The sequence below is a fragment of the Petromyzon marinus genome, chromosome 33 (assembly GCF_048934315.1).
Source record: "Petromyzon marinus isolate PM22_M1 ecotype Great Lakes invasive population chromosome 33, UKy_Petmar_22M1.pri1.0, whole genome shotgun sequence".
Lineage (NCBI taxonomy): Eukaryota > Metazoa > Chordata > Hyperoartia > Petromyzontiformes > Petromyzontidae > Petromyzon > Petromyzon marinus.
Window position 1 is genome coordinate 11,770,624 of NC_133699.1, and position 18,310 is coordinate 11,788,933.

General features: G+C 51.1%; 1 protein-coding gene across 3 annotated transcripts in view; it reads left to right on the plus strand.

Moving 5' to 3' along the window:
* LOC116948466 (polypeptide N-acetylgalactosaminyltransferase 16-like) overlaps positions 1-18,310 on the plus strand; it is a 62,250-nt gene that overhangs the window by 29,152 nt on the left and 14,788 nt on the right. For all 3 annotated transcript variants that reach the window (XM_032965153.2, XM_032965155.2, XM_032965154.2), the window contains 8 exons: positions 2,172-2,270; positions 4,252-4,319; positions 6,266-6,331; positions 7,029-7,150; positions 8,475-8,562; positions 14,115-14,199; positions 15,095-15,198; positions 16,714-16,840. In XM_032965153.2, the coding sequence (XP_032821044.2) occupies positions 2,172-2,270; positions 4,252-4,319; positions 6,266-6,331; positions 7,029-7,150; positions 8,475-8,562; positions 14,115-14,199; positions 15,095-15,198; positions 16,714-16,840 (759 nt within the window). The remainder of the gene's footprint in view (positions 1-2,171; positions 2,271-4,251; positions 4,320-6,265; positions 6,332-7,028; positions 7,151-8,474; positions 8,563-14,114; positions 14,200-15,094; positions 15,199-16,713; positions 16,841-18,310) is intronic.

Sequence of the window (18,310 nt, forward strand, 5' to 3'; positions counted from 1 at the left end):
ATACAACACGCATACAACACGCATACAACATGCATACAACATCCACACAACATGCACACAACACCCATACAACACGCATACAACACCCATACAACACGCATACAACACACATACAACACGCATACAACACGCATACAACACCCATACAACACGCATACAACACGCGTACAACACGCGTACAACACGCATACAACACGCGTACAACACGCGTACAACACCCATACAACACGCGTACAACACGCGTACAACACGCGTACAACACGCATACAACACTCATGCAACACGCATACAACACCCATACAACACTCATACAACACCCATACAACACCCATACAACACGCATACAACACGCATACAACACGCATACAACACCCGTACAACACGCGTACAACACCCATACAACACGCATACAACACCCGTACAACACGCGTACAACACGCGTACAACACGCGTACAACACCCATACAACACGCATACAACACCCATACAACACGCATACAACACACATACAACACCCATACAACACCCATACAACACGCATACAACACCCATACAACACTCATACAACACGCATACAACACCCATACAGCACGCATACAACACCCATACAACACGCATACAACACCCATACAACACCCATACAACACGCATACAACACGCATACAACACCCGTACAACACCCATACAACACCCATACAACACCCATACAACACGCATACAACACGCATACAACACCCATAAAACACGCATACAACACCCATACAACACCCATACAACACCCATACAACACGCATACAACATGCATACAACACCTGTACAACACCCATACAACACCCGTACAACATGCATACAACACGCATACAACACGCGTACAACACGCATACAACACCCATACAACACGCATACAACACCCATACAACACCCATACAACACGCGTACAACACCTGTACAACATGCATGCAACACCCATACAACACTCATACAACACCCGTACAACACCCATACAACACCCATACAACACCCATACAACACCTGTACAACACCCATACAACACGCATACAACACCCATACAACACGCATACAACACCCATACAACACGCGTACAACACCTGTACAACACCCGTACAACACCCATACAACACCCATACAACACCCATACAAACATGCATACAACACCCATACAACACACGTACAACACACATACAACACGCGTACAACACGCATACAACACCATTACAACACGCATTCAACACGCATACAACACGCGTACAACACGCATACAACACGCCTACAACACCTGTACAACACCTGTACAACACCCATACAACACGCGTACAACACCTGTACAACACCCATACAACATGCATACAACACGCATACAACACGCATACAACACCCAAACCCATACAACACCCAAACCTATACAACACCCATAACCATATAACACCCAAACCTATACAACACTTATACTCATACAACACCCATACAACAACAGCAACCTTATAACATCATTATCCATATGTCTATACCCATACAACACCATACCCATATAACCGCCACAACGATACAACAACCATAACCATACAACACCCAAACCAATACAACAACTAATTTAGGCCATTTCCAGGAGCGACAATTGCTATGGAATAATCTGCACCACTCTGCTGCACCTATAGAATCGCTCGCAGCACATACTGTCTACAGGTAGCACAACCAACAACAATCCACCACCACAACTCCTGCCAACCCCATACAGCACCCATGCAACAATAACTGTACAACCATAGAACACACACACACACGTGTCGCTTGCATGTAATCTCTGCGTGTGGGTTTTTGTGCGTGTTCATGCATGCGGTCGAGTGGTGGCAAAACGATTAGCACAAACCCAGTGAACCGAGTTCCTTTCCCAGCCACGGCTTATGTCGGCAGCGATTATCCGAACCGGTGCTGGGCCTCCCCTAGGGTCGACCCATCCTTGCACAGCATGATGCCAGGCGCGGTTTGTAAACGTCAACGCTGGGGAGACAAAGGCTGCAGGGTGTGATGCTGACCACCCACCTGCCTCCCATGCTCGCCACACTCGCCTTCATAGGTCGTTTGCCGTAACAGCACTCTCCCCACCAATCTGTGCAGCCTACGTGGAGGGATCTTTGTCTTTGTGCGTGTAGATGCTCAACCATCCACTATGACCAGGACCTCCCCTCCACCAGCATCATCATCACGTTCCACAACGAAGCACGCTCAGCTCTGCTCCGGACCCTGCGCAGGTAAAGTAAAATAAAACCCTGGTTCCCCAAGTTGCTCCGCAGTCAATTTCTTAATAAGCTATAGAAACCAATTTTTTTTTATTTTATTTTACCAGGTAAGGCCCACTGAGCTGTGTATCTCTTTTCAGAAGCGACCTGGCTATCGCAAATGATAGCTCACTGAGGGTGGCTTATCATCGTGTGGAAATTTCTAAGCAGCCCATTAAATATAAACGCATGTTGATTCTAAATGTGTGGGGGAAACAACCGGAGTACCTGGATCCAAATTAACGCGACCACGGGGAGAACATGCAAACTCCAAATATACATGTGCCGGGATCGAACCCACGACCTCCCATATACTGGGCGAGGTAGTTAACATCTCACCACCATGGCAACATGTTAATCCACTGCAGAGAGCATATTACTTTAGTCAGGTCCAATCTCTAATTTCAGGTCATCGCTAGATTACAGTTGCTGAGACAATTACTTAGACAGCAGCAGAGAATACGCCCGGTTGGGGTTACTTTTTAGGCCAATTGCTTTCTGAACGTGAGTACGTTTTTTTTCTCTCGAAGAGAATTTAGAGCGACGGGAATCATGGAGTCAGCAGCTTGGCAACGAGAACAGTCCAGACGGTGGAGGGCAGCCAATGAGAGACAGACCCACTCCCCCACCGAGTGAACGCTGACGCGGTCGTGTCAACCAAGGCCTCGGTTACTTTTCATGGGGGGGGGGGGTGCAGAGAGAGAGATGAGAGGGGGGGCGGGGTAGGCTGGGGCGAGTCCGTGGAGCACTTTAAAGACGGCAGGTGATGTTGAAGCCTGCTTGAGATGCTGAGCGCTTAGGCAATTTCCCCCCCTCGCAGCTCACCACCTCCCGACGATTCCCTGAATTGTCACGATTCGCGGTCACGATTAGATTTACGTGAATGGAGGTTGAACTTCTTTTGCACCCTACGTGGCCAACCGTGCTAAACGGAGGTGCGAAATATGTATGATTGTGTTTACTGTCTCGTGTGCATTGTTGATCCTTGTTATAGTGTGCCATCGGTCTAAAGGCACAAGAGCGATGAGAGTTGCGCGTGAGGATCCTTGATCACTTACAACTCTGATTTCATGGTGGCAGCCAGGGAGGATGTATAATTTGTATAGGTAGATTTTTTTTATTTTTTAATGTAAACAATTTCGATTTAAAGCTTTCGTGACTGCAATTGATAAAATAAAATAACACAATAATGAGAATATTGTGTTATTTTATTTGATCAATTTATTATTTTATTCTCATTCTACGTGACTTTACCGAAAGAACCAAAGAAGATGAATTGACGTGCAATTCGTCGCACGCATGCGTGAGCGCAACGGCCGGGGGATTAGTGGGGATGGAGCGTTGCAAGCCCCATAGAATGTGTGAAGCCAGTAGGGTCTGGGAATCGGAGCTCTGAATCAATATTTGCCAATCAAATGTCGATTCGATATTAAATATTGATTAGATGTGTTTTTGATCGGCTACCAATCAAATATCGAATTGATTACAAGGTCCTGCTATTGACCTACAAGACTGTCAATGGGTTAGCACCCACATTACTTCCAGGAACTGATACACTTCAATACACCACCAGCAAGAACCTTGAGATTTCTGATCTCCTTCGTATTCCGAGGTCAAGGCTCCGTTCCCGGGGTGATCAGGCTTTTGCCAGTGCAGCTCCGCAGTCTACGGAACGCGTTGGCCTCTGATAATTAGAAGGCAAACATAATATTTACTGCTTTTTAAATATGCCCTGAAAACTCACTTCTTTAAAATAGCCTTTTTCCCCCATGCAGTTTTGGCCATTTACGCTGCTGGCTCCGTCTTATTACCCTACTTTCCATACACGGCGTATTGGGATCCACGGGTGAAATGCACCTTTCAAATGTAAATTACTGTCATTATCGCAGCCTGCGAGCCATTGTCCCCGAGTGACGCCGCGCCTCTGATTTCTTTGCCCTGACCGTGTTGCCAGCGTTCTGGGACGCACGCCGCTCGACCTCATCCAGGAGATCATCCTCGTGGACGACTTTAGTGACGATCGTGAGTCACTCCTCTCCGCCCTCTCCCCCCCCCCCAAACACGCGCATGTGTGTAAGCGTGCGTTTGTGTGGGTGGGGAGCGGTAGTGTAGAGGTTAGCGCGCTGCACTACAAACCCGGTGACCCAAGTTCGATTCCCGCTCACGGCCAAAACCAGTGACGATTATCTGAACCGGTCCTGGGCCTCCCCTAGGTCGACTCAGCCTCAAATGAGTACCTGGTGCGTTGTGTAAACATCGTCACTAGCGAGACAAAGGCGGCCAGGTGTGGTGTTGGCGACCCGCCCCCTCGTGTGCTGTTCCGGCCTTCATAGGTGCTCGCTAACAGCACTTACCCCACCAGACTGTTCAGGCTATACGGGGGGGGGGGTCTTTGTCTTTTGTGCAATACGGCAGCAGCACCACCACCACATTGTTTCACTCTCAGTCCCTCCCTATTCACCGCATCACCGATTAGCACGGTTGGTTACGTATGGTGCAAAATAAGTTCAACATACAAACATTCAATCATGCGGGGCCCCCGTCTCTCACCAACCACCGCTGCCATCCACCAACTACCGGGCCGCATGTCTCCCTACTCCAAACACGTGTCGGGGCAGTGCTCATCTCTGTTGGTGGCCCTGAGCCAAGTGTAGATATTCCACATTCCAATGACAAGGTTAGTCTCCAATATAGGATGAACGCGGACGGCCTCCGACAAAGTAGGCTTCATTTTATTGTCGGCTCCGGCGAGAGTCGATAATAAACGCTGCTAAACTCTGGAACGCTGCATATTGTAATGCTATTTCATTACAATATGCAGCTCTGTTAAATTCAATGTCAACCACCTACTGCTCGTCGACCGCTTATCACATCCGAGACGTCGCATTTCGCGTAAACGAGCTCGAACTTTTCCGCTGGCCGCTCGATCGCTCCAAACGCGACCGGCAAGATGGGGAACGCATCCTTCGTCAGCGTCGTTCAATAAGACGCACTCGCCCATGCCGCCGCGTCGACAGACTTACGGGAACATCGCTAAATCGTCTGTCGTGGAAAAAGCCACCGCGTGTGACGTAAGTGTAGTGGATTCAACTGAGTCGCGAGTCGTACTCTTTGGAGGCAACACATCTTTATCAACACCAACACATGAACGCAAAGGGGTTACTGCCCCTTTGCCAGATAACCTGTGGTGGTGGACCACCAGGCTAACTACGCTAGTTACTGGGAGTAGCTACAACGGACAGGACCCTGGCTTGGGTCCTCGTCCACATGTTGGTGACTTCTTCTTGGACCTAGAACGTAGATCGTAGATCTTCAGATGACACCAGCAACGCCGAGAGCCCCGGTCCCTGTGGGGACCCGGTTTATATACCCCCGGGTCGTGGCTGGCCCCGCCCTTGGCCACGACCACCTTCGAGAAACCTCTTGTCGTTTCTCGACGCTTCCCATAGGATCTCACCCTGACACGTAACCACCCCCAAGCCCCCACCTGGGGCCCCTGTGTAGATCTTACTCGTCACGTGCCTTCCAGGGTCAACCAGAGTGCCATGGCCTGGGGTAACTTCATCCCATGGCTGACACTCTCACACACCCTCCTGTAGGAGTCAGCACTGCACGCTACGTGTGGTGCCACTGAGCGCTATGACCCAGCGCTCACTGAGCCCCCTCTAGGGCTGGTACTACACCCACCCACGGGGTGTCCGCAATGACAATGCATCGCACGCCATGCCTCGCTAGGGCCGGCACCACACAGTGACATCCGTGATGTCACTACATAAGTAATGGATAGTAATGTAAAGTAATGTAATGTCCCACCATTTACTATCACCATCTTCTGATAACCACAACCACCCCCTCTATACCACCACCACCCTCCGCACTCGACTGCTTGCTATTGCCACAAAGTTTACTTTTACCTCTTTGAAGGATGTGTGCCGTGCTTGTCTCTTTTCCTATGTGCCGACCGGAAGCCGCGGACTGTGAGCTGCTGAGTTCGCTGCCCAAGGTGGTGTGTCTACGGAACTCGCAGAGGGAGGGTACGTGTACACGCGTTTGCGCGCGCGTGTGCGCGCGAATGTGCACGTGTGGAGCGATGGCCCGTATGCATGTATGTTGAACTTCTTGCTCACCGTTCTTAACCAACCGGGCTAATCGGAGGCCCAGTAGTTATCACACTGCCCTACGATCCCGACCGCCCAAAGTTCGATTTCCGCTCACGGCCAACAACAGTGATGAATATCTGAACCAGTTCCCGGCCACCACTAGGTCGACTCACCCTTAAATTAATACCTGGAGCACAAATGAGCACAGATGTAAACACCCCCACGTGCGCCGTGACGGCCTTCCTAGGTTGTTCGCTCACGGCACTTTTCCCCAACAGCCGGCGAAGGCTGCATGAAGGAATCTTTGTATTTGTCTGTGCGTGTTCGCGTACAGGGGAGCGATAGTGTAGCGGTTAGCGCGCTATGCTATGAACCCGGCGACCCGAGTTCGATTCCTGTTCACAGCCAACATCGGTGACGATTATCTGAATCGGTACCTGGGCTTCCTTTCAAATGAGTACCTGGTGCGGTGTGTAAAGATCTCCACTAGGGAGACAAAGGTGGCCAGACGTGGTGCTGGCCACCCACCCCCATCGTGCGCTGTGCCGGCCTTCATAGGTGCTCGCTAACAGCACTCGCCCCGACAGTCTGTTCAAGCCATTACAGGGGATCTTTGTCTTTATGCTTACAGGGTTGATCCGGTCTCGTGTGCGAGGTGCGGACGCTGCTCACGCGCCCGTGCTCACGTTTCTCGACAGCCACTGCGAGGCCAACACGGCCTGGCTGCAGCCTCTCCTGCAGCGCCTTCACAGAGTAGGCATTCGTACACACACGCACTTATTTTCGCACTTTAACCTAGCCAACCGTGCTAATCGGAGGTGCGGTTCAAGCGCAAAAAAACATTCCCCGACATCGTGTCCCCTGTATAGCAACCTCGACTGTTGAGCCAAATGCTGTTAGCTGCTAGCGAGTGCCAATGAAGGCCCGTATGGTATGCACACACGCACACTATCTCATTTTATATTTATGGAGCTCCTTAGCTTAAGGCGCTTTCCATAGTTTAAAAAGCGGTCACAACAACAGAGTGATTTAGATGGCAGGGGGTAAGGGCCGAGTGACCGTTAACAGAGGGCACGCAGGGGGTCACGAAAGGGCTTACAGGGGAGGGACGGGAAGGGGTGGAGGGGCGAGGGGAGGGAAGAGGAAGGGAATGGGCAATGGAGAAGATGTGATCTCCGTGTCATTAGGATTACACATTGCAATTATCGTCCCATACAGACAACACTTGACAACACCCGTCTGAAAAAGTTACGAGGATTTTACTGGGTAAACAAGTGTAATAAAATAGAAGTAATACACGCATTACAACACACGCAATGTCAAAGATTTCTCCTCTAGCCTTCTCTAACAGACTGTTGGGGCAAGTGCTGATAGCGAGTACCTATGAAGGCCAACACGGCACACTACGACGGGGTGGGTGGCCAGCACCATGCCTGGCCACCTTTGTCTCCCCAGTGACGATGTTTGCATATCGCATTAGGTACTCATTTACGGCTTAGTTGATCTAGGGGAGGCCCAGGACCAGTTTAAATATTCGCCACTGTTAGTGATCTTGAGCTGGAATTGACCTCGAGTCACTGGGTTAGTAGCGCAGTGCACTCACCAGAATGCTACTCACCACACATATATAGCCACATTATTGCATAAACACATTTATGTATGTACATTGAACTTCTTTCGCAAGGTACGCAGCCTACTGTGCTAATCGGAGGTGTGGGAGAAGGACAACAAACTTAACACAGAAGGCAGTTCTAAAGAAATGAGTTTTCAATCTAGACGATTTAAAAGTGCATAGCTGCAGTGGCTTCCTCATATCAAAAGGAAGAGCATTCCAGACAGCCGCAGAAGTGCATCTGAAATCACGCGATGCACTGACCGTTTTTATAACGACATACGCTCAAAACATGTGCAAAGTCAAACAGACATATACACAAGTGTGTGACACGTGTGGTACTTATGGTGTCCTGACACGGCCATTATGACCCCTCCCACCTCCACCAAGGCCTTCATGCACTGTGGTTGTGTGAAGCGAAAGCGCGTGGCCTGGCTGTGACGCTCTGGCCCCTCTTGTTCCCAGGAACCCACCAGGGTGGTGAGCCCCATCATAGACGTCATCAGCATGGACACCTTCAACTATGTCCCAGCCTCATCCGACCTGCGTGGCGGTGAGGGGGCTCTGATTGTTGGTATTGGTGGTGAGGGGGTTCTGATTGTTGGTATTGGTGGTGGTGAGGGGGCTCTGTTTGTTGGTATTGGTGGTGGTGAGGGGGCTCTGATTGTTGGTATTGGTGGTGGTGAGGGGGCTCTGTTTGTTGGTATTGGTGGTGGTGAGAGGGCTCTGTTTGTTGGTATTGGTGGTGAGGGGGTTCTGATTGTTGGTATTGATGGTGGTGAGGGGGCTCTGTTTGTTGGTATTGGTGGTGGTGAGGGGGCTCTGATTGTTGGTATTGGTGGTGGTGAGGGGTCTCTGTTTGTTGGTATTGGTGGTGGTGAGGGGGCACTATATGATGGTATTGGTGGTGGGGCTCTGATTGTTGGTATTGGTGGTGGTGAGGGTGCTCTGTTTGTTGGTATTGGTGGTGGTGGGGGGTCTCTGATTGTTGGTATTGGTGGTGGTGAGGGGGCTCTGTTTGTTGGTATTGGTGGTGGTGAGGGGGTTCTGATTGTTGGTATTGGTGGTGGTGAGGGGTCTCTGTTTGTTGGTATTGGTGGTGGTGAGGGGGCACTATATGATGGTATTGGTGGTGGGGCTCTGATTGTTGGTATTGGTGGTGGTGAGGGGTCTCTGTTTGTTGGTATTGGTGGTGAGGGGGTTCTGATTGTTGGTATTGGTGGTGGTGAGGGGGCTCTGTTTGTTGGTATTGGTGGTGGTGAGGGGGTTCTGATTGTTGGTATTGGTGGTGGTGAGGGGGCTGTGTTTGTTGGTATTGATGGTGGTGAGGGGTCTCTGTTTGTTGGTATTGGTGGTGGTGAGAGGGCTCTGATTGTTGGTATTGGTGGTGGTGAGGGGGCTGTGTTTGTTGGTATTGGTGGTGAGGGGGCTGTGTTTGTTGGTATTGGTGGTGGTGAGGGGGCTCTGTTTGTTGGTATTGGTGGTGGTGAGGGGTCTCTGATTGTTGGTATTGGTGGTGAGGGGTCTCTGATTGTTGGTATTGGTGGTGGTGAGGGGGCTCTGATTGTTGGTATTGGTGGTGGTGAGGGGGCTCTGATTGTTGGTATTGGTGGTGGTGAGGGGGCTCTGATTGTTGGTATTGGTGGTGGTGAGGGGGCTCTGATTGTTGGTATTGGTGGTGGTGAGGGGGCTGTGTTTGTTGGTATTGGTGGTGAGGGGGCTGTGTTTGTTGGTATTGGTGGTGGTGAGGGGGCTCTGTTTGTTGGTATTGGTGGTGGTGAGGGGTCTCTGATTGTTGGTATTGGTGGTGGTGAGGGGGCTCTGATTGTTGGTATTGGTGGTGGTGAGGGGGCTCTGATTGTTGGTATTGGTGGTGGTGAGGGGACTCTGATTGTTGGTATTGGTGGTGGTGGGGGGTCTCTGATTGTTGGTATTGGTGGTGGTGAGGGGGCTGTGTTTGTTGGTATTGGTGGTGGTGAGGGGGCTGTGTTTGTTGGTATTGGTGGTGGTGAGGGGGCTGTGTTTGTTGGTATTGGTGGTGGTGAGGGGTCTCTGATTGTTGGTATTGGTGGTGGTGAGGGGGCTCTGATTGTTGGTATTGGTGGTGGTGAGGGTGCTCTGTTTGTTGGTATTGGTGGTGGTGAGGGGGCTGTGTTTGTTGGTATTGGTGGTGGTGAGGGGGTTCTGATTGTTGGTATTGGTGGTGGTGAGGGGGCTCTGATTGTTGGTATTGGTGGTGGTGAGGGGGCTGTGTTTGTTGGTATTGATGGTGGTGAGGGGTCTCTGTTTGTTGGTATTGGTGGTGGTGAGAGGGCTCTGATTGTTGGTATTGGTGGTGGTGAGGGGGCTGTGTTTGTTGGTATTGGTGGTGAGGGGGCTGTGTTTGTTGGTATTGGTGGTGGTGAGGGGGCTCTGTTTGTTGGTATTGGTGGTGGTGAGGGGTCTCTGATTGTTGGTATTGGTGGTGAGGGGTCTCTGATTGTTGGTATTGGTGGTGGTGAGGGGGCTCTGATTGTTGGTATTGGTGGTGGTGAGGGGGCTCTGATTGTTGGTATTGGTGGTGGTGAGGGGGCTCTGATTGTTGGTATTGGTGGTGGTGAGGGGGCTCTGATTGTTGGTATTGGTGGTGGTGAGGGGGCTGTGTTTGTTGGTATTGGTGGTGAGGGGGCTGTGTTTGTTGGTATTGGTGGTGGTGAGGGGGCTCTGTTTGTTGGTATTGGTGGTGGTGAGGGGTCTCTGATTGTTGGTATTGGTGGTGGTGAGGGGGCTCTGATTGTTGGTATTGGTGGTGGTGAGGGGGCTCTGATTGTTGGTATTGGTGGTGGTGAGGGGACTCTGATTGTTGGTATTGGTGGTGGTGGGGGGTCTCTGATTGTTGGTATTGGTGGTGGTGAGGGGGCTGTGTTTGTTGGTATTGGTGGTGGTGAGGGGGCTGTGTTTGTTGGTATTGGTGGTGGTGAGGGGGCTGTGTTTGTTGGTATTGGTGGTGGTGAGGGGTCTCTGATTGTTGGTATTGGTGGTGGTGAGGGGGCTCTGATTGTTGGTATTGGTGGTGGTGAGGGTGCTCTGTTTGTTGGTATTGGTGGTGGTGAGGGGGCTGTGTTTGTTGGTATTGGTGGTGGTGAGGGGGCTCTGTTGGTATTGGTGGTGGTGAGGGGGTTCTGATTGTTGGTATTGGTGGTGGTGAGGGGGCTCTGATTGTTGGTATTGGTGGCGGTGAGGGGGCTCTGATTGTTGGTATTGGTGGTGGTGAGGGGGCTCTGTTTGTTGGTATTGGTGGTGGTGAGAGGGCTCTGTTTGTTGGTATTGGTGGTGGTGAGAGGGCTCTGTTTGTTGGTATTGGTGGTGGTGAGGGGTCTCTGATTGTTGGTATTGGTGGTGGTGAGGGGTCTGTGATTGTTGGTATTGGTGGTGGTGAGGGGGCTCTGTTTGTTGGTATTGGTGGTGGTGAGAGGGCTCTGTTTGTTGGTATTGGTGGTGGTGAGAGGGCTCTGTTTGTTGGTATTGGTGGTGGTGAGGGGGCTCTGATTGTTGGTATTGGTGGTGGTGAGGGGCTCTGATTGTTGGTATTGGTGGTGGTGAGGGGGCTCTGATTGTTGGTATTGGTGGTGGTGAGGGGGCTCTGATTGTTGGTATTGGTGGTGGTGAGGGGGCTCTGATTGTTGGTATTGGTGGTGAGGGGGCTCTGATTGTTGGTATTGGTGGTGGTGAGGGGGCTCTGATTGTTGGTATTGGTGGTGGTGAGGGGTCTCTGATTGTTGGTATTGGTGGTGGTGAGGGGTTCTGTTTGTTGGTATTGGTGGTGGTGAGGGGGCTCTGATTGTTGGTATTGGTGGTGAGGGGGCTCTGATTGTTGGTATTGGTGGTGGTGAGGGGGCTCTGTTTGTTGGTATTGGTGGTGGTGAGGGGGCTCTGTTTGTTGGTATTGGTGGTGGTGAGGGGGCTGTGTTTGTTGGTATTGGTGGTGGTGAGGGGTCTCTGATTGTTGGTATTGGTGGTGGTGAGGGGGCTCTGATTGTTGGTATTGGTGGTGAGGGGTCTCTGATTGTTGGTATTGGTGGTGGTGAGGGGGCTCTGTTGGTATTGGTGGTGGTGAGAGGGCTCTGTTTGTTGGTATTGGTGGTGGTGAGAGGGCTGTGTTTGTTGGTATTGGTGGTGAGGGGGTTCTGATTGTTGGTATTGGTGGTGGTGAGGGGGCTCTGATTGTTGGTATTGGTGGTGGTGAGGGGGCTCTGTTTGTTGGTATTGGTGGTGAGGGGGCTCTGATTGTTGGTATTGGTGGTGGTGAGGGGCTCTGTTTGTTGGTATTGGTGGTGGTGAGGGGGCACTGATTGTTGGTATTGGTGGTGAGGGGGCTCTGTTTGTTGGTATTGATGGTGGTGAGGGGGCTCTGTTTGTTGGTATTGGTGGTGAGGGGTCTCTGTTTGTTGGTATTGGTGGTGGTGAGGGGGCTCTGTTGGTATTGGTGGTGGTGAGGTGGCTCTGTTTGTTGGTATTGGTGGTGGTGAGGGGGCTCTGATTGTTGGTATTGGTGGTGAGGGGGCTCTGTTTGTTGGTATTGATGGTGGTGAGGGGGCTCTGTTTGTTGGTATTGGTGGTGAGGGGTCTCTGTTTGTTGGTATTGGTGGTGGTGAGGGGGCTCTGTTGGTATTGGTGGTGGTGAGGTGGCTCTGTTTGTTGGTATTGGTGGTGGTGAGGGGGCTCTGATTGTTGGTATTGGTGGTGGTGAGGGGGCTCTGATTGTTGGTATTGGTGGCGGTGAGGGTGCTCTGATTGTTGGTATTGGTGGTGGTGAGGTGGCTCTGTTTGTTGGTATTGGTGGTGGTGAGGGGGCTCTGATTGTTGGTATTGGTGGTGGTGAGGGGGCTCTGATTGTTGGTATTGGTGGTGGTGAGGGTGCTCTGTTTGATCGTATTGGTGGCGGTGAAGATGCGCGGTATAAACAAAACAAAAAGCGAAATATTTCGCAATAATTATTCATTTTGACCGCTATTCGCAAACCCCGGTCGGACAATCTTGCGGGTTGGTGCGGTCAAAATCAGTTCTCGTGATGTCGAAGCAGTCGGAAGACGAACGTTCACACGAGCGGCTGAACACAAAGAAGCCGCACAGTCTGTTGCCGTACAGCAGCACCCGGCCTGATGACGATTGGCTGCTCCGTGTTGGTCGGACGGTCCCTCTGTTCATTTCCGGAATCGTTTCTTGGTGGACGGTGGCATCAACAGATAACGACTCGTGGTGTCACCACCGACACGTTCGAATGGCAAAGCAGCTGCTGAATCTAAGGGCAACTTCTGATGGAGAGTCCTGCAGCTCGCTCAAGGGCAACACAGCGACATCGTCAGACTGCAGCACAACAATACACAGTGGTGTTGCGTGTCATGCTGCACCGGTGTGCCGCCAACACGTCAATTTAACATTGGGGCTTTTACCATTCGTGGGTTCAATTACGTTCTGTACCCTCGCAATGCACACCGAGTCATGCACAGAGCGAAGGATGTGTTTGCGATGTACGCAAAATATATACGGTAACTGAGCTGCCGTGGTATACGTACGTATGTACGTTGAACTTCTTTCGCACCCTACATCCCCAACCGTGCTGATACGGAGGTGTGGGAAATTCTCAAATCGCCCTGCTTCTCATCTATCCAGCTAACCCCATGGCTGGTGGATCCAGAGTTTCTTGGGATTTGTGGCCGTAGTTTAAGATTGTCATCCATTGTGGGAGAAGGTGCGGGGCGGGGGGGGGGGTGTGCTGTTTGACCATACTTCACCACGATGGTCAACGTCTCATTAATTAAAACAAAAATGTGTATAAACAAGCAGACACTGTACCACCTTCAAATATCTGCCCCTCTACATAAAAAACAAGTAAATATTATTTTCAGTGTGCATGATTTCAGTCGCATTGGTTCAACAAACGCAAAATCTGGACCGGTTTTGACTTCTCATCGTCTCATCGGCAGAGGAAGGCTTGGTTGAACCACCAGATGCCTATGAGCAAGCACCCTTTCTGTTAGATATGGGTCCTAGTTCAACACAAAACCGTGTAATACATAATAATGATTGTGTATTGTTACGTTTGTGTATGCTTCGCGTGTTCAGGGTTCGACTGGAGCCTGCACTTTAAATGGGAGCACCTTTCTCCAGAGCAGTCTGCCAAGAGGGAGGACCCCACACAGCCCATACGGTCCGTGTGTGTCCGTGTGTCTGTGTGCGTGTGTCCATGTGTATGCACATGTGTGTGCATATACCTGTTCATGTGCGTTTTCACATACATGTGCGTTTTCACATACGTGTGCACACATGTCCACACCAATGTGCACATGTGTGTGTGCGCGCGTACACGGAGCAGTGTAGTTGCGCCTTTTGGCGTCATCTGGTCGAACACCGTATGAGACTAGGCTCTAAGAAAAGCTGTCTCTGGTGTGGACCAATCACTTTCAAGGACAATGCATAAATTATCGGAGTATTGTTTTTTGTTTGCATTTGACTGCAAGTATTGTGGTTTATGTTAACATGATTCCTCGCAAAAGGTGTCAGTTTTGTTGCCAGAAAAAAGGGGAAAAAACCCTGTTAGTATATTTTGGTACTGGCGAAGGAGGCCTCATGGTGTAGTGGTTATCGTCCTGCACTACGAACCTGGCGACCCGACTTCAGTTCCCACTCATGACCAATATTAGCGGTGCATATTTGAACCGGTCCTGGGGCTCCCCTAGGTCGACTCAGTCTTTATTAAGCACATGGTGAGGTGTGCAAATGTCAGCCCTGGAGAAAGGTGGCCAGGCGAGGCCGCTGGCCACACCACCCCCTCCGTGTGCCATGGCGGCCTGAATAGGTGCTCGCTAACAGCACTGACACCGACAGCCTGTTAAAAGCTATACTGGGGGATCTTTGTCTTTGTACATGTCGGTTGGTGGTTGTTGTTGTTGTTGTTTTTGTTGTGTGCCTCTTTGTCGGTGTCAAAGAGCACCTAGCAAGCGCCGTGGTGACATCGCCGCCACTTAGTGGCGAACGGCGGTTATTATTGTCGTGTCCGATGGCTGTTGTTTATTGTGTTATGCGTCTGCGCGCGTGTGTTTCAGGACGCCTGTGATTGCCGGGGGGTTGTTCGCCATCCACCGCTCCTGGTTTGAGGAACTGGGAAAATACGACACAGCCATGGACATCTGGGGTGGAGAGAACCTGGGTAGGGGTTCACGCGTACATGTGCGTGTAGGTGTATCCGGGCGTGCGTACGTGCGTGAGCTTGCAGGCTCCTGCGACTGCAGGCGTTCGTTTCGGCCGTATGTACACCCGTCGCTCTGGTTGTGGCTACCAGTCCTGTGCCACGTACTCCAGGCTACCACAGACCCAGATAATATCTGGGGAGAAGTTAAGTTAATCCCCGTGTGTGTTGCAAATGTGTACGTGTTTATGTTTGTGACTGTCCGTGCGTGCGTGTACATGTGTGTGCGTGTGCGATAGTGCGGTGGTTAGGGCACTGCGCTACAAACCCGGTGACCCGAGTTCCATTCCCGCTCACGGCCAACACCAATGATGATTATCTGAACTGGTCCTGAACCTTCCCTAGGTCGGCTCAGCCTCAAATGAGTACCTGGTCCAGTGTGTAATCATCGCCACTGGGGAGACAAAGACGGCCGGGCGTGGTGCTGGCCACCTACCCCCCTCATGTGCCGTGCCGGCCTTCATAGGTGCTCGCTAACAGCATTTTCCCCAACAGTCTGTTGAGACTTTACGGGGGACCTTTGCCTTTTGTGTGCGTGCACACATCTCTCACATGCGTGTGGATCAGCGGTCAGCGCGCCGCGCTACGAACCCGGCGACCAGAGTTCGATTCCCGCTCACGGCCAACACCGGTGACGAATATGTGAACAGGTCTGTGGCTTCCCAGCGGTCCACTCAGCCTGCAAAGAGTACCTGGTGCGATGTGTAAAACATCAACATTGGGGAGACAAAGACTGACGGTCACGGGTGCTGACCACCCACCCCCTCGTGTGCTGTGCCGGCCTTCACTTGCCCTAACAGTCTGCTAAGGCTTTACATACGTAATAGATTTTTGGGTTCGGCTAAAAAACCCTCCTCCAGCAGTACAGCCAAACAAATTAAATGATCACGTGCACAGACATTTGTCATTTTTTTTGGTACAGCTCACCAGTAAATTGTAGAACAATTCCCCACATCCAAATATGGCAAATGGATGGGACATTTCGCTTGGAACTGCGTCAAGCGTCTCGAGCTGGAGACCAGGAAGTGGCGACGACTGTGGATATCGGGAGGGTTTTCACGAGAAAGATATTGCCCCAGACCATTCCAGTGGCCTCATCCAAAAATGTTAATGGCGCATCACGACACCGCACCGTGCGCGCGTGTGTCTTCACCGCGCGCGTGTCTTCACCGCGCTCGTGTCTTCACCGCGCGCGTGTCTTCACCGCTCGTGTCTTCACCGCTCGTGTCTTCACCGCGCGTGTCTTCACCGCTCGTGTCTTCACCGCTCGTGTCTTCACCGCGCTCGTGTCTTCACCGCGCTCGTGTCTTCACCGCTCGTGTCTTCACCGCTCGTGTCTTCACCGCTCGTGTCTTCACCGCGCGCGTGTCTTCACCGCTCGTGTCTTCACCGCTCGTGTCTTCACCGCTCGTGTCTTCACCGCGCGCGTGTCTTCACCGCTCGTGTCTTCACCGCTCGTGTCTTCACCGCGCGCAGAGATCTCCTTCCGCGTGTGGCAGTGCGGCGGGTCGCTGGAGATCATCCCGTGCAGCCGCGTGGGCCACGTCTTCCGCAAGCGCCACCCCTACACGTTCCCCGAGGGCAACGCCAACACCTACATCAAGTGAGCGGGCGGGCGAGCGGCCACGTAGCCTGGCGCCTCTCGGAGCGCTCGCCTACCCGAGCCCCTCGTTCAACTCGCGAAGCGAAGGGTTCGATTCCCCAGCCCCTGCTTCTGGAGTCGCTTGACTAGGCCTCTCGCCAAGACCCTGGGTACGGTGGTGGTGGTGGTGGCAGTAGCGGCGGTGGCGCGCGACTGCGATCCGGCGCTTTGAAGGCAAGGGTACGCAGGCATCTCCACTGCTGCCCCCACAGCTTGGGATTCCCTCCCACCCGGTTGATTCCTGCCACTCTCTTCCAGTCCAGATTTAAGTCCCGTGCCACCGATTTAACTACTTCCGCACGATGTCACGCTTCCACCTCCGTTCCAATAATCACCCGATTTATGCCCACATCACTTTGCACAATTAATTACCATGAAATATTGTGCAGCTTTAGTTTCCTTCAATCTTCTTGTAGAGATGACGGAGGCAAATGAGATCTCCTCTGCCTGTTTCCAAATCTCGTGCCAGCTTCACGGCTGCCGTTTCTCGTCGCCGCCCTGTGCTGGAGATCGTCCTTCACAGCGTCAATCTTGCGGATCATTGCTCTTCCTCCTGTTGCTTGTTCTGTGTGCTTGGGTATGCGGCACCGTGGTGGCGATACGTTAACAACCTCGCCTGGTATACAGGAAGGTCGTGGGTTCGATCATGACCCTGACGCCTGCTGTAGATTTGGAGTTTGCGTGTATCTCTGTCCCCGTGGTTCGGTGAATTTTTGCGTGGGTCCTTCGGTTTTTCCCTCCACATTTAGAATAAATTTTACGAGTTTAGAGTACAGTGAAACCTTAGATTGCGAGCATCATTCGTTCCGGAAACGTGCTCGTGATCCAAAGCGAATTTCCCCATAAGAAATAATGGAAACTCGGATGATTCGTTCCACAACCCAAAAATACTGTATTCATATAAAAATGATTAATACAAAATACCTTTTTATATTTGTATTATTTAAATTTAATATAAAGTAATTAAATTTATTAATTACATTTAATCGTGGCTGGTGTGAGGGAGACGAGAGAGAGGAGGAGGGTTATTGTGTAGGACGACCTTCACTTGCAGTACAGTTACTAAAAAACAGTCACTACACTTGGACACAAAATAAAAAAAATGCTTTACGCACACACACGTGGTCACAACACTATACTTTAGTAAACAGTATACACGTGGTCACAACACTATAGTACTGTAGTAAACAGTATACACGTGGTCACAACACTATACTTTAGTAAACAGTATACACGTGGTCACAACACTATAGTACTGTAGTAAACAGTATACACGTGGTCACAACACTATAGTACTATAGTAAACAGTATACACGTGGTCACAACACTATAGTACTGTAGTAAACAGTACACACGTGGTCACAACACTATAGTACTGTAGTAAACAGTATACACGTGGTAACAACACTATAGTACTGTAGTAAACAGTAT